General features: G+C 31.4%; 1 protein-coding gene across 1 annotated transcript in view; it reads left to right on the top strand.

Annotated features, from left to right (window-relative positions):
* LOC134706048 (uncharacterized) overlaps positions 1–12,810 on the top strand; it is a 29,779-nt gene extending 16,969 nt beyond the window's left edge. The window contains exons 13-24 of the mRNA XM_063564756.1: positions 393–529; positions 1,087–1,175; positions 2,780–2,948; positions 3,503–3,617; positions 3,984–4,191; positions 4,896–5,087; positions 5,666–5,888; positions 7,402–7,708; positions 9,428–9,467; positions 10,722–10,784; positions 11,279–11,326; positions 12,286–12,810. Coding sequence (XP_063420826.1) covers positions 393–529; positions 1,087–1,175; positions 2,780–2,948; positions 3,503–3,617; positions 3,984–4,191; positions 4,896–5,087; positions 5,666–5,888; positions 7,402–7,708; positions 9,428–9,467; positions 10,722–10,784; positions 11,279–11,326; positions 12,286–12,810 — 2,116 coding nt within the window. The remainder of the gene's footprint in view (positions 1–392; positions 530–1,086; positions 1,176–2,779; positions 2,949–3,502; positions 3,618–3,983; positions 4,192–4,895; positions 5,088–5,665; positions 5,889–7,401; positions 7,709–9,427; positions 9,468–10,721; positions 10,785–11,278; positions 11,327–12,285) is intronic.
* Positions 12,811–16,762: the final 3,952 nt, after the last annotated feature.

Genomic DNA, 16,762 nt, shown 5'->3' on the forward strand with positions numbered 1-16,762 from the left:
ACTTGTATATAATAAGGACATACTATGTACATGTGCATATCGACAGGAAATTAATATTGAACCTTTTTTAGGAGTTATGTCCCTTTGAACTAAATATACTGCTGCAACAGTTTGTAATCACAACTTCAATGAAACCACACAACAGAATTTCATGAAACTTTGTAGTTAAAATAAGGACATAATATGCAAATGTGCATATCTACAAGAAAATTGGTATCACTTGACTTTTTGTAGAGTTATAAGTCTTTGAAGTTAGAAATCTGTTAAGATTTTATTTTTCCAGTACCAATTTGTGAGCGTGGGGTATGTGACTAATGGGCAGCTTTAGTATTTCTTATTTTAATTATTAACTTCATTTATTTTAATTGATTGATTGCTTTATTTATTTGTAGAATATATTCCTATGAAACTTCATTTTCGGTGATACCTGTTGGTCACCTCTCAATGCCAGGCCCTATGAATATTACATATCAAGATGCTGTCGGTGAGAATGAAGACAACAGAACTGTACTAGCACACTGGAATACAGGTTTGTCTAATGAATTTATATCATGGTGTAGCTATTTCCACCTTACACAGTAAACACATTTCTCTAATTCTTACATGATTTATCATATTCCTGACTTGTTGATTATTTTTATTTAATAAACATGTGGTTTGTTTGATCTCAGTTCTTCTATGGTAAAAATTCCATTATAACAGCAAATTTTCTTGCTTTCTTCTGAATTTCTCATTGTGACGGCAAGAAAAAAGCATCTATGTCTGATGATGTCACATAGAAAAACACATCTTTTTGCAGATCATTTGAAAAGAAGGAATAAGTTTTCCTGCATATTGTTTAAAAGTCATTAGAGAAACAGGTTCCACCACCAAATCTTGTGTAATATGATATTTATCCTCTCTCGACAATTAAAAAAATGCTCAGCAAGCCACACATTTTAAATTTGAAAATTTAACTGTCTCAAGTGGATGAATGTCATATCACACTCGATGCATAGGTAGAATATATATTTATCCATTATTTTTACCTTTATGTGAAGTAAATATACATATTCTCATAGTTAAATGATGTTTTTAAATTTTTAGTTATTCAGCAGTGGGAATTAAGTGGTAAAACCTGTGGTGATGCATCACTTCTAGAGATTGATAATGAAGATGGTACAAAGACTGTTCAGGTATTTTTGTGTTGAACAATTAAACACAACACATCTACCTCTAGATGTCTTTTTATGGTTTGTTGGGTTCCTGCCTTATTGACATATACTTTACATCTCCCTTTATCCAGGTGGGCGAGAGGTCAAAGTTGTTAATCTACTGTATCACAAGCATGTCAATGCATAACTTGTGAGTTAGAACCCAATCTTAATTGACTAGGATTGCCCTTTTTCCTGCAGCAGGTTGGTGGTTCTCCTTAGGAATTCGTTCTTCCTTCACCAATAAATAACTGGCTGTTATAAAATAGCCAATAGTGATGAAAGTCCCATAAACACCAAATAATCTATCAATCCTTTGATTCCAATTGAAATAAACGATTTTAATAGGTGACAAATTGAGAAATATCGTGTTGATCAAATTAATCTGTTAAAAAAATTTGATAATTAATTCCAAAGCTGAATACTATTAATGTACTTTAAACAAGAAAAGCTGTATTATAAATTTAAACAAATATTCTTTGGATGAGAAAAAAAAAATTTATGTTTAAATTTTTGGAAGAGGTAAATACTTATTTTAATCATTAGTAGAACTGCTCATTATAAAAAAGATGTGGTATGATTGCCAATGAGACAACTGTCCACAAGAGACCAAAATGACACAGACATTAACAATTATAGGTCACCGTATGGCCTTCAACAATGAGCAAAGCCCATACCAAATAGTCTACTATAAAAGGCCCCGATATGAGAATGTAAAACCATTCAAACGAGAAAACTAACGCCTTATTCATATAAAAAAAAAAAAAAAGAAAAACAAATATGTAACACATAAACAAACGACAATTACTGAATTACAGGCTCCTGACCTGGGACAGGCACATACATAAATAATGTGGTGGGGTTAATATAAAAAAGAAGATGTGGTATGATTGCCAATGAGACAACTGTCCAGAAGAGACCAAAATGATACATAACAACTATAGGTCACCTACGGCCTTCAACAATGAGCAAAGCCCATGCCACATAGTCAGCTATAAAAGGCTCCGATTTGACAATGTAAAACAATTCAAACGAGAAAACTAACGGCCTTATTTGTATAAAAAATTAACGAAAAACAAATATGTAACACAAAAACAAACAACAACCACTGAATTACAGGCTCCTGATTAAACATGTTAGCGGGATCCTAACCCTCACCTAACCTGGGACAGTGGTATAACAGTAAAACATAAGAACAAACTATAAAAATCAGTTGAAAAAGGCTCAAGTCATCCGTGAGATGGATAAAAATACAAGTGGACGTGGCCGGGTACTTGTACATCCCAACAACAAAAATACACTAGGAAAAGATCTGAGAGTACTTGCAGTTATCTGACACCTAGTTCAAAGCCACTAACAACTAAAATCATGCATCTAAAACTAAACAATCAATACGAACACATTCAATTTCCAATGGATTTAGTGTAAAGCCAACATAAACAGAGAAAAACATGACCTTGTGCCATGCCAAGTTACAGGTATCATTAGTTTTACATATGAACAAGTTTTACATATGAACAAATGATTTGTCATTTTATTATATACATTTTAAATGTGAATATTTTTTTTTTAAATATATTTTCAAGGTTTGCAAAACTTGGAGAAGTGAAACAGAAGCAAGAAATCAGACTGAGGAATCTATTTTATATTTCTCTGAAGAGACACAATTTGCTGTTTTCATTGTATCAAACAGAGTATACAACACTGCACCAACACTGATCAGTAATAGATATATATCTATCAATGAAGATCAAGGTATGACATCAAAAACTGGAGTCATTTATTAACTCTAAGGCTGTAGTGAGCTCTTCTATCACTTGGCATCCATCATTGTAATTTACTTTTAAAAAATATTTTCTACTGAAATTACTGGTTCAAATTCAACTATTAACAATAACTCTAAACTTTGCAAAAATCATCATTTGGGCATTTAGTTTTTAAAATGTGTCTGATACCAGCCAACCAACATGGCCTACAATGCTAAAAAAAAAGGTCGTTAATCTTGAAACCTGCTATGAATACAGAAAATCAGACTGGGGCAAAAATGTTAAGATCTCTACCTATACTGCCTATTTGCATCAAAAACTGTCATATGAATTGTTATACATGTATAGGTAATGTAAAATTTTACCTATTTTTGTCATTTTTTGCTGATTATTTTGAAAACTATAACTATAATAGATCGAAAGAATCTTTATTCGAAAAAGTGAGTATGACTGAAATTGTCAGTTAAGTCTTTTAAAGAGTTATTGCCCTCTCATGATGATCCATTGAAGACAGATGGCTTATTCAGAATTGGTTTAATTTAGGTACAGTACAGTACCAGTTAGAGGCAGCAGATGAAGAGGATGATACAGTGAGATTTTACCTTAAAACAAAACAGACATACAAACTTGGTGCTCCAGTTCTGTATGAGAATGGCTTGTAAGTCAGAGCTACATGAACCGTTCTTGATATATGAAGCAATTTAGATATTTTACCATTTTGCACACAAATTTTTCAGATAAAAGCCTTTTAAAGGGCTAAATCGAAAAATAAATTTCTTTATTAAATTGCTCTGCTTATGATATAAGAAGACACACACTCAATGTCTGGCCTAAATAACTGACAATGATTGTGAGAGAAAAAACTGTTTCAATGGATTTTCAGGTTCATTATGATACCTATGCAAACCTACCCCTTTGTCCCATGTCCTATATAACAAATTCACAAAAAGATATAAGATGACAATAATCTCTTTGAGTTTTTTGTGCTACAATAATATCAAAACATTTTCTTGATTTTGTTTAGATTGATGTACACTCCATGTAAAGATTGTTCAGGAGTAGAAACAATTGATATCATCCTTAGAGAGATACAGACCAGTAAGGATATTACACCAGCCAGCAGTGAAGTTACACTTGTTATTACAATTATTAATACCAATGATCCACCAGACATTTTCCTTGTACAGTATGGTCAGTCTATTTTGTTAGATGATCCAACAGAGCCGGTTATGGTAGGAAGTTTTATATGTACATGTAGTATTGTAAATCATTGTGTAAATTCGGAAATAAGTGTGTGCATTTACTGGTATAATTGCAAGAATGGACAAAAATAAAGGATTAATATTTTGATTTCAGACAGATATATGTATCAAAAATCAGAATCAAAATTCTTATTGTAATACCCTAAATAAAATAATCATTCAGAATAATTTGTGAAATTTACTACAAATGATAGGATTAAACACATTTTGAAAGGAATTTATTGGTGTATAAACTTGACCAATTCACCCACAAACAAATAAACGTGTGAATGACTTCACCAATAAATTTCTTTCAAAAGGTGGGGTAAAAATGTTTAATCATTATAATTCTTGAAAATTATAAATAAACTATTTGTTTTCCACATTCATAAAATCTATCGCATGTTATTGTGTTTTAATGAAAATAAGTAGATGTTGTATAGTAGCAAAGAAATTAAGAACTATAGGTCACTGTACAGCCTTCAACTATGAGTAAAACCCATATTTTTGTTCATTGTATTTGTCTGACGTGTGAATATATTTTATAGTAGTAACCTCAACATTATTTATCCAAAAATAATATACTGCAGTCCAGATATTCCCTTTGGATTGAAATAAGTTAAACTTCTGGGTCATACTTTTAAAAACAATGTTGGAATAATCGAGTTTAAAACTTATAATATAAATTATTGCAGGTATATTTGGAACAGAAGACTGAATATAACAAAAACAAATGGACAGACGATTTCACAGCTGTTATAGGAGCATTTGATGTGGAACAACAGCATCTTGTTATTGAAGTATACAAACCAACATTGGGAACAGTTATATTTACAGAAGTGAAAAGAACTGTACCCAATATGGATGACTGTGATATTGATACAAATGTAAGTAAATATTGCTTACTATAAGGCAATATGTTTTAACAAAAAATTCAGTTTAATTTAAATTTGAAAACAGCTAACAAAATAAATTAGGAACTGTAAGCAATATTGCTAAGATGAAATAGTCAAATGCAGGTATCTGGACCATAGATTAGAAAAAGGTTTGTCTAAGGTGCTTTTTTAGTTGCAACACTTGACCATTTATCCAGAAATAATTAAGATATACCACTTACAAGAAAATTTCTGAATATGCTTATGAAGAGGTTTTATCCTTTTACAATACCAATATTAAAGACTATTCTTCAAGTTGCAGCTTGAAGAATAGTCTTTAATATTGGTATTGTAGTAAAAGTATACCTCTTCATAAGCATATTTTAAATCTAGAAATTATTGCGAAAAATGTGACAGAGTTGAAAATGCAATAATTTAAACTCGCATTTTGAAATATTTTATATGAATTAAACAGAATTTTTCTCATCTATTCAACCAATCTAACTCATGATAAAGAAACCATGTCCTGGAATAATTATTTTTAATAAACCAATTTAATACAATATATGATCCAGGATTTATTTTTGCAGGCAGCCAGTGATCTATGTGGTAACTTTAGTTATGCTCTGCCTCATGATAAAGAAACCATGTCCTGGATTTATACCACCTTGACCTACAAACAAAGCATAAATGTAACAGGAAAGGACTTCATTAAATTGTATGTCTCTGATTCCATGAATGCCTCATCATCAGTAGTGACTGTACAGTTTGTTTTAATGGAATCACCATGTCACAATGATGGCTTTTGTCAACGTAAGTTTGAACTAAAAACTATTATTTCAACTTATTTTACTAGAGAAATTAAATTTTCATGAATGATTAATCTAGTATCTCAAAACTTTTTGTTTTATGTATAGCTTGCAGTTGCTTTCCAAAGATATTCAATCTTGGTGGTTAATTAATAAAATTACAGATTGTAATCAATATTTTATCATTTTTATCATTTAAATCCAGTTACAGGTATCTCCCTTATTGACAGATGTGTCCAACCTCTTCTAAAGTATAAATACTTATGTACTTATTTTATTTTCCTAGCTTATAATTTATATTTCTTTTATTATATACATAAAATTTTTATACCTTTGACTTGGAAAGAAACTATAGGAAAATGACCTTATAGATATATATTACTCTGACAATGAGAAATCATGCCATGTCACTTTTTAATATAAACTATGTTAATAATTTCATATTATACAAATTTGTTAATATTAAAAACAATATTCTACAATAAACTTTTATTGTATTCAACAGTGGTCTGTTTTGCTGCTTTTAAAGCAACACCACTAGGCACATATTCAGAACAATTGCCAGTTTGGTTGCATTTACTTAATTAAACAAGGCACACAATATATGAATCTTGAGTTCGGATCATGAAGTGTTCTAATAATGAAAACAAGTGTAACTGCGAGCTACTGCTCACTGATGATACCCCAGTCGCAAGTGGATACTGTTAATAGTATAAAAATATGTAAGTGTTCTGTAAACATGAAGATGTCGAGTGATGATTCTAAAAACCCTTTCACATGGTAAAGCTGACATAAATAAACTCTGATATCAAATTTTAGAAATCCTTGTATTGTAGTTCCTGAGAAAAATGTGACGAAAATTTCTACTTGTCTATATGTGTAAAATGATACAAGTGTTTCGGTAAACAGGAAGTTGTCGAGGAATAAATCTGAAAACCATCACATGGAAAACTGACTTATCTAAACCCTGAAACCAAATTTCAGAAATCCTGGCATTGTAGTTCCTTAGAAAAATGGGACGAAAATTTTCAACTGGGCCAGCATGTGTAAAATTATACAAGTGTTCGGTAAACAGGAAGTTGTCAAGGGGCGAATCTAAAAAACACATCACAGGGTGTAGCTGACTTATATAAACCCTAAAACCAAATTTCAGAAATCCTGGCATTGTATTTCCTGAGAAAAATGCAACGAAATTTTCAACTCAGCCAGCTTGTGTTAAATGATAAAAGTGTCAGGAAATTGTCAAATGATGTCTGAGAAAAATGCAACTAAAAATGTTCATGGGACGGACAGACAGATGGATGGACAGACAGAGGTAAAACAGTATACCCCCCTTTTTTAAAGTGGGGGTATAAAATACAGAGAATCTCTATATCACTAACAACCAAAAAAGCAAAATAACAAAAAAGCATATAATTGCGTGTACTCGCCAGGTGACAAAATCCTTGCAAGTAAACTGAGTGTAACATGTGAATATCATGTCATTTTGGCAACTATATATTACTTTTTTCTTTCAGCAAAAAATGGCAGTAACTATCCTTGCACCAGTCCGTATAGAGCTAATAATTTTGATCAGTATTTTGAATGTGTATGTTTACCTGGCTGGATAGGTGTATACTGTGAAGAAAATATTAATGAATGTTTAAGTTCAATATGTGATGAACCATTTGAATGTGTTGATGGTGTCAATAAGTATGAATGCAGATGTCCAGTAGATGACCCTAACTGTGATTTTAAGATGTGGATCATTCCATTGATTGTCCTCAGTATAGTTTGTGTGGTGATGATCTTCATAGTGGTCATTTGTAGATATTGGAAGAAAAGGTGATTGTAAAACTGTTTTTCTTTTCTTTCATTTTTATACGCCCTTCTTTTAGACCGGATGTATTATGGTATACCGTCTGTCCGTCCATCCGTCCGTCCGTAGTCCACACTTCGGACAATAACTCAAAAACACTTTCACCAATTTCCATGAAACTTAAAGTGAATTGTTTATATCTATTGAAGTAAGCTCCCTTTCGTTTTTTTTAATTCCAGATTTTAAGTTTTGGATTTATGGGGCTTTATTCATAAAAAAAGGGGGTATTTTCAACACTTCAGACAATAACTTAAAAAGGCTTTCACCAATGTCCATGAAACTTTGGTGAATTGTTTATATCTATTGATGTAAGCTCCCTTTCAATTTTTTATAGATTTCAGATTTTAAGTTTTGGATTTATGGGGATTTATTCATAAAAAAAGGGGGATTTTTAACACTTTGGACAATAACTCAAAAAGGCTTTCACCAATGTCCATGAAACTTTGGTGAATTGTTTATATCTATTGATGTAAGCTCCCTTTCAATTTTTATAAATTTCAGATTTTTACATTTCCGTGTTATGAATTTTTATACTTAAAAAAGGGAGGATTTTCCAATTTTGGGACAATAACTAACACTTTCACAATATTTTATGCAACTTTGATAAATTGTTTATATCTATTGACATACACTCCCTTTCCATTTTTATAAATTTTAAAATTTACGTTTTCTTAAGAAATGAATTTTTATACTTTAAAAAGGGGGATTTTATGCAACTTTGGTGAAACTTTGGTGAATATATTAATGTAACATCTATAAATTTTATATAATGTATATGCCTTAATAAATATAAAAGGTACTTGGTACTCAGAAAGTGTGTTGTGAACAAGATAGAATGTGTGGATGAAAAATTAAGACAACAAACTTAGTTAAATTTGAGGTAGCCTTAATAGTGTCAATTTTTTTTTGCATTTTTATTTATTATTTGGGGGGGGGGGGGTATTTGACAGGGCTCACACTATTTCCAGTTGATCATATCAATTCATTTAAAGCATAAAAGACAAGTTAAAAGAGCAACGGGCGTATCATGCGCTAAAGCGCAGCCCTTTATTTGTAATAAGATTATAAAGATGTAATATGAATGCAACTTCTGTCATAGAAAGCTGGACATAGGGATAGCGATTGGCACCGACTGCATGTTGGCATTATTAAAAGCTTAATATTTCAGAAGTAGAAGACATGGATGCTTCATACTTTGTATCTGTTTATTATTTTTGGCTTTGTTATCTGATCTTGGCCTCATCTACTTGAATCATATGTTTTATGTGATACTTGTAGTAAAACTTGACTATCAACATAAAATCAATGGTCAGTAAAGCATGCAAGACTTTCAGTGTATGCACTCTTGTTTTGTATTACTTCAATTTTGATAAAGACCTAATTGCAAATTGTGATTTAAAATTTTAATTTCTGGAAAAATAAGATCAAATTTAATATGGCCCTTACGTTTTGAAAGATAGGCCAAATATAGCCTGTAATTTAATTCACTTCAATACCACTTCTTGCTTTGGGCCACACTCCAAATAAGCATAAATGTGTAAGAAATTCTTTAATCTACACCCCAAAATAATATATGACTTAAAAGTATGTACAAATTCCTATCAGTTCAAGGTTAGTATAAAGGAAATGAGAAAAGAGTCAATAGGTATATTTCAAGAATAATATAACATCTTTTTATTTTTCAGAGTGAAAAACAATAAAGCTTATAGAGACCATCTTAACCAGGTAAATATACTTCTCAATATTTGACCCAGTGACACAAAATATATATACTTTGGTGAATGGTATCCAGGTAGAATTACTAGTTTTATTGTCAAGCCTGCAACTTTTGTCGCAGAAAGCTCGACATAGGGATAGTGATCTGGCGGCGGCAGTGGCGGCGGCGTTAGCTTACTTCTAAAAAGCTTTATATAATGGAAGGTAGAAGACCTGGATGCTTCATACTTTGTATATAGAGGCCTCATGTTACCACTTTTCTGTCAGTCACATGTCCAATGTCCTTGACCTCATTTTCATGATTCAGTGACTGCTTGAAAAAAAAGTTAAGATTTTTTGTAATGTTAAATTCTGTCTTATTATAAGTAATTGGATAACTATATTTGGTATGTGCGTACTTTTTCACTTGATCTTGCTTCATTTCATGGATCAGTGAACCAGGTTAAGTTTTGGTGGTCAAGTCCATATCTCAGATACTATAAGCAATAGGTCGAGTATATTTGGTGTATGGAAGGACTGTAAGGTGTACATGTCCAACTGGCAGGTGTCTTCTGACCTTGACCTCATTTTCATGGTTCATTGATCAATGTTTGGTTTTCTTTGGTAAATATTGAGTTTATTTGACAGTTGTAATAAAGCTTTATATTTAGGTCTATCAACATAATATCAATGATTAGTTAACAAGGCAAGACATTTCAGCGTGTGCACTCTTGTTGAACTTCTTTGTGTTACTTTTTCTAGAAACTATTATTATATCTTTTCATTCATCATACTAATATATAGGGTAAATGCCCCTCTAACCCAACAGGTTAGTCAGGGTCAGGGGAACACCTGCCGAATTTTTTATCTTTTTGAAGGGTGTTCAATAAAAACTTTTATAGGCATTTTCAGCATAATACAGGTCCTAGCTAAAGGTAAAATAAGTTTTGGAGCAGAGGAAAGCATTTTTTTTATTTTTTTACTTACCTTGAATATCATTAAGATTGAGATATAAACAGCAAAAATGTCAGGCAAAGAAAGATCTACAATTAATTAAACACGACCAATTGGCAATTGACATCTTATTGTCCTTTAAAGTAAGAATATATATATAGTGGCCAAAACAATAAAAGAATTGTTTGCATGACACAATTGAAATTATTAAGTCCTAAATGTTTATTTTGACCAGGTAATTGTATGAAATAGATTGTCATTTGTATGAAATAGATTGTCATTTCTGTTATCAATAAAGGTAATATTTGTAAAAAAAAATTCTCTTTATAGAGTACTAAAGATTTGTTAAGTGATGATTTATCTCAGGAATTTTCATTTGTTAAAGATCCAGTGGTAAGTAACAAATTTGAGCAATTTAGAATAATCTATAAAGAACATTGTATCAGATATATTTTTTAAGTTGTTTATTTATTAGATATTTTTTTGTGAAATTTTTGTGTTTTTTGGCATAATATTTTATTCATTGTAATGTGAGTATGATAAACAAAAAATTGATTTAAAATTTGAAACAATATATAAAAGAAAAATGACTAGATGGAGTGAAATTGAAAATTACATTATTTTGAATGTTAATTTCTTGAAATATCTGTAAATTTTAATAATATTTATTTTCATTTATATGTCATATATTGAATACATCTAAATGATTTCATGAAGGACTGGTTCCATTATGCAATTGAAAAAGCCCATACTGCTCCCTTAGTGTATTATTTAAAAGAAGCTTTAGAATTTGTTCCTTGAAGAATTTTAAAGCATGAATTTGTTGATTGCAGAAATTTTAATGGTAAAAATTCCATAAAATTATTTTCTAAATTTCTTATTTTCAGGACAAGAATTGCCAAAGCCGTCCTGGAACCGCAACTTTAGATGCAAGGGTAAGAGTTTTTCCTTTGCGATGATGGAGCTCAACCCATATAAATGTTTATAGAATCCATAGAAAGAAAAATCTGACTGTGGAAGATTGTACAAAAAAATTGTAATGATAAAAGATGATTGATTGATAGATGCTAAATATCTAACGGAAAATATTACTTGCAAATTGAATATAACAAAATATGAGCAGCTCTTAATTGGAATTTCAATTCTTCTCAGTGCATGCATTTTAGACTGTTATATAGATATTTTAAACTATATAAGCAACAACAGGTTGGTATGATAAGTACAATTTTGTAAACATTTAAACATTTTTAGAAAATAGTAAAATTCTCCAATTCTATAAAAGGATTCAAATTTTATTGGCAAATGAATATGATGGTATGATCTGGACACTTTAGTTCAGACATGTTAGATGTGACATATTGGACTGAAGATGGCAATTTTACATTTAATTTTTGGAGATATTAAATATGAGTCAAGACAAGCCGGAAAAGTTAGTTTATCCCCTTTTTTTTGTATAAGACCACTAATAGCAATATAAAATAATAGCAAAATATCTTTCAGATAAGTCAAAGGCTTATATCTAGATTTTGATAACAAGATCACCAAATGAGGTTACTTTTGAAGACTTGAACATAAAAAAGCAAGACCTTTCAAGCCCTAATTTAAGGAAGGCATACTCGATTCAAAAATAGAAATACTAATTTCTGACAGACATATCCATTCTTAACCAAGCTTATTTATTCATTATTATAGTCTGAAACTTACAATTACAAGATTATTGCCCAATGTTTATATAGATTTATGGGCATGAAACTGTATGGTACAATGTTACAGCAGTAATATAACTGAAATATATGTCCACAAATAAACGTAATATGAGGCATGACCTGTTGTTTAATGATTGTTCCTTTTATGAGCATTTTATATCAGTAACTTTTTTTTATCTTTCCAATAGCAAGTTGAGTTCCAAGAGAGCCATGATGATCTTGCAAATTTGAATCTAGTGGGACTTCTGAATCCTGTTATTGGTAAAACTGCAAACCCAAGATGGAAGAATAAGGTTTACCCTAAATCACTTACCAAGAAATCTACAATTCCTTCATTACAACAGAAAACAGAAACCAAGATAAATGAAGAAGTTGAAGAAATAGATAATTTGAAGGATGACTGGACAAATTCGTCACCTGTGCATCAAGCTCTTGAACAAGCCATGAAACCTATACCAAAACATTATAAGAAGTCTTTAAAAGAAATAAAATCAGAATTGTTAGCTGATAATATAGAGTCAATATCAAATCCAACTGAGGAAAGAAAGCTAGACACGGAAGACATCCATCAACAGGCCATGCCATCTCATTTTAAACCAATGTATCAAGCAAAATTGGCAAAGCCACTTCCCACAACTGGTCTTGTTGCACAAATCATGTCTTACAGTCGATACAATGAAAAACAACAGCTTGAGAAAAGCAGTGATGCTTAATTTGTGTGAACTTATAATCGCATTTTACATCTTTTAGAAAATAGATTTTTGTGATATAGTAACTTTTTCATAATATTCAGTTAACCAGTTTATTATTGATAGTTTATTGAATTTTGCTGAAATGCAAATAATTGAATGATCAGATGTTTTATTTCTTAGTACTAAAAATAAAGTCTTTCTTACTCAGATAAAGCTTTTATAGATTGTGTTGCGAATTTACTTATTTTAGTAGCAAGAAAATTATAGTCAAGTGACCCTAACATTTCTTTTTCTTATCTGGAAGCATATCATTAGAGCTCTCTTCTCATATTTTGTCTTAAAATTATTTGGTTGAGTTTTCTTTTTGTCACACAAGATCTGGTTTTCCATTCATAATTATATTATTATAATCTATACAAAATCTGGTTTTCCATTCATCATATATTCAAAATCTGACAATTTTGCACAATCTGTAGCGTAAAAAGACGCCCTGTAATCCATACTTTTTTAAAGACCCAATTGTTGCAAAACACTTATCCTTCCTTCATGACAAATATGTTGTTGTCCCCACAGATGAAGCCCCAAACAACATCGTTTTTGTGTGTAAAACTCATTACATTAACTGCTTGATAAACAAATAGGCTAGGTATCGACAATTCACTGGGAAACTCAACATATACCCTCACGACACTTACAGAATAGGAAATCCTGGATTATCATAGGTCTGTTCTATGTTCCTTTTGGATTTCAATCAAAGATGAAGAACTGGATTTTCCATCACTGTATTGGATACCTATACGTACTTCATAAGTGTCCTTACAAACAACGGTATATTGCTGGGTCTTTCAAGTGCTCCACGAAACCTCTTTCTTAATTCTTATCATCTATTTTATCAGCAATCAAAGACGGGCTTCAAAGTTATTGTGAAACTGCCTATTCTAGAGAAGGCATGAATCAGATGTGGATACTTAAAAATTCCAAAAATCGTTTAGAGTACATACAATTTAACTCTCTTTCATTTTGTAATAGTACTAAAACATTTGACTTCTCTACACTTTACACAAGTATTTCACATTCCAAACTAAAAGACAAATTGAAAGAGTTGGTATTGTTTTGTATGATAAAAAAAATGGCCAATATAGATACAATTAAGTATCTTGTCTTAGGGAGGGATAAATCCTACAGTGTAAAAGATCAATCTGATTCAAAATTTTCTCCAAATGACATTATCAAGATGCTAGATTTTTTTATTGACCACATATTTCTTAGGTTCGGAGGACGTATTTTCAACACTGTCGGCATTCCAATGGTTACAGATTGCGCCCCTCTTCTTGCCGACTTGTCTATTTATTATTATGAGGTTGATTTCATACAGGAACTTTTTAGCAAGAAAGATAAGAAGTTAGCAATATCCTTTAACCCTTATTTCCACTATAAAGATGATGTTCTTTCACTAACTAATTCAAAATGTGTAGACTATGTTGAACGCATCTATCCCATCGAACAAGAGAAATAGGACACAACTGATACAGTTAAGTCGGCCTCATATCTTGACTTACATCTAGAAATTGACAATGAGGGTCAGTTGAACACAAAACTTTACGACAAAGAGATGATTTCAGCTTTCCAATTGTGAACTTTCCATTTCTAATTAGTTCTTGATAGATGGCTGTTGCTCACAAGGAAGCTATTAAACCAATAATTTGAAATGGTGAAGTTGAACTAATCACTTCGTAAATTTGACGGACGCCATCACGAGTTGGTTGACCGTTATAGATAAACGTTTCACAAATTTTATCGGATGTTACTGACGTCGTTACTGCAGTCCCATTTCCTTTCATGAATGTGACCTACCGAATTACCGGTATACTATTTACCGGATTTGTAATCACATAAGCAACACGACGAGTGACACTTACGGAGCAGGATCTGCTGCCACCCTAGTTTTTGGTGGGGTTCATGTTGTTATTCTTCTTTTTTTTTGTCATGTGTACTATTGTATGTCTGTTTGGTTTTTTTTTCATTTTAGCCAAGGCGTTGTAAGTTTATTTTCGATTTATGAGTTTCACTGTCCCTCTTTTAAGTCATTATCTCAAATTGTTTGTTTACAGCCCTTTTTAAACCTGTGTCACGGTCAAATCATATTTTACAATAGGAAGTGACGCGAACACATAGATTAACAACAAGACTATTTTACAGGAACATTAGTGGAGGACATACAAGAAAAGCGGTAAAAATAAATGTCAATATGTAGGATGTATTAATTTGAATTTTTACTTTTGTTTTGTAACTTGGTTAATTAATAACCAATTATCCATGCTGAAAAACATTTTATCGTTCTTGTTTATTTGTCTGATATATGTAATTATCCCCGTCTTAGTATATTTCTAGTAGTTTGATTGCTTAAGGCAAGTCGTTACAAAACCTATAGCCCCTGAGTGTTTCTTACCCATATCCCCGGACGTTGCTATCCATTAGATCGGTGAAATTCACACGCGTTTTCCTTAGTTCCTTTATTGTTCCTTGTGAAATATCGATTTCTGTAGATTTTATGTCTGTATAATTAGATACTTAATCCACTAACGAGTTTATCTTATTATGTCGATAATTTGCACTCATTTGTGCATGCATCACTTTTCTGTCACATTGTCAGTAAATGGGACTACTGACCTAGCTATGCAAACGACCCACGTTGACGTCACACCGTCTATGAGTGTAAGCGCTCACAATTTGAGCACCAAATTCGACCCATTTCACTTTGTCTTCAGATTAAAAACCTCTCATATTTGTCTACCTGTAGGGTTCTACCAAAGGTAGTACCCTACACCCCGTTAAAATATGTCAAGATCCCAAATTTCAATTAAAAATATTCAACAAATGAAAAAAAACGTTACTTGCACGTTAAACTTTGTGGTCGAATTTCTCTAAAAATCGCCAGATTAAGACTGGGGAAAAATTCGTTATCTACGTTCATATCCGTAAATATGGATATGAACGTAGAGAAGTTAAAATATGTTGATGTTGGCAGGAGATGGTGAATCAAGTCCAGGCCCTACGAATACAGTTGACATTTCATACCAAAGCATATACATTTTTTACTGTTATACGCAGTTTGAGAAATAAACTGGATTGTATTTCTAATGTTATAGAATAATTCGATATCATTCGCTTTTCTGAAACTCATCTGGCTCAATTATTTCCAACGAAACATAGTACTCCCGGTATTTGACAGGACAGGCGATGGAGATGGAATTATTATGTTTTATAAAAGTAACATTAATATAAAGCGGCGTCTAGATTTGGAGCCTGATAGTCTAGAAATTATATGTGGTTTGAGTTGAAAACAAAATTGCACACGTAATATTGATTAACATGACTTTACGATTTGAGCGCTTTTCATCCTCCAATTTTGGTAGCTATACGATATGATGGTGAAAAGGGCATTAAACGAAACTTATATTATTTGTTTTGGTGATCTAAATAAAAAATTCCTTCTAAACTTACCTTACTTTATAAGTGATATACGAAGTATAAATGGTTTATTTAATACAATTAACGGTGCTACTCGTTTTGATTCACGAACTGGTTCTTTGTCCTTATATTATTAGACCCAGTTTTAAAAACTGATTCCAGTTAGTTTATTGACTGGGAATTTTCTTATCAATAGAGACATAAATGATCATGAAAGTACTTGCATAACAATCAGAAGTGTGTTTAGTAACTCGATGTGTTTCAAAGTAAAATAGGGGACTTTAAAATAGGGGATTCAAATTTAATGAAACAGAAGGTTTCAGAGGTCGAATTGAAGAAAATTACTTATACTTGATAATGCTATTGACGTCTATGAATCTTTCAATATATTTACCCACGAATTTTTATAAGTGACTGAATCTTGCATTGCGAAAATAGAAGTAATTTTTCGATCTAATGATAAAGTCTTGTTTAATTCAAATCTCCGTAAAGAAGTAAGAAA

The sequence above is a fragment of the Mytilus trossulus genome, chromosome 2 (assembly GCF_036588685.1).
Source record: "Mytilus trossulus isolate FHL-02 chromosome 2, PNRI_Mtr1.1.1.hap1, whole genome shotgun sequence".
NCBI lineage: Eukaryota > Metazoa > Mollusca > Bivalvia > Mytilida > Mytilidae > Mytilus > Mytilus trossulus.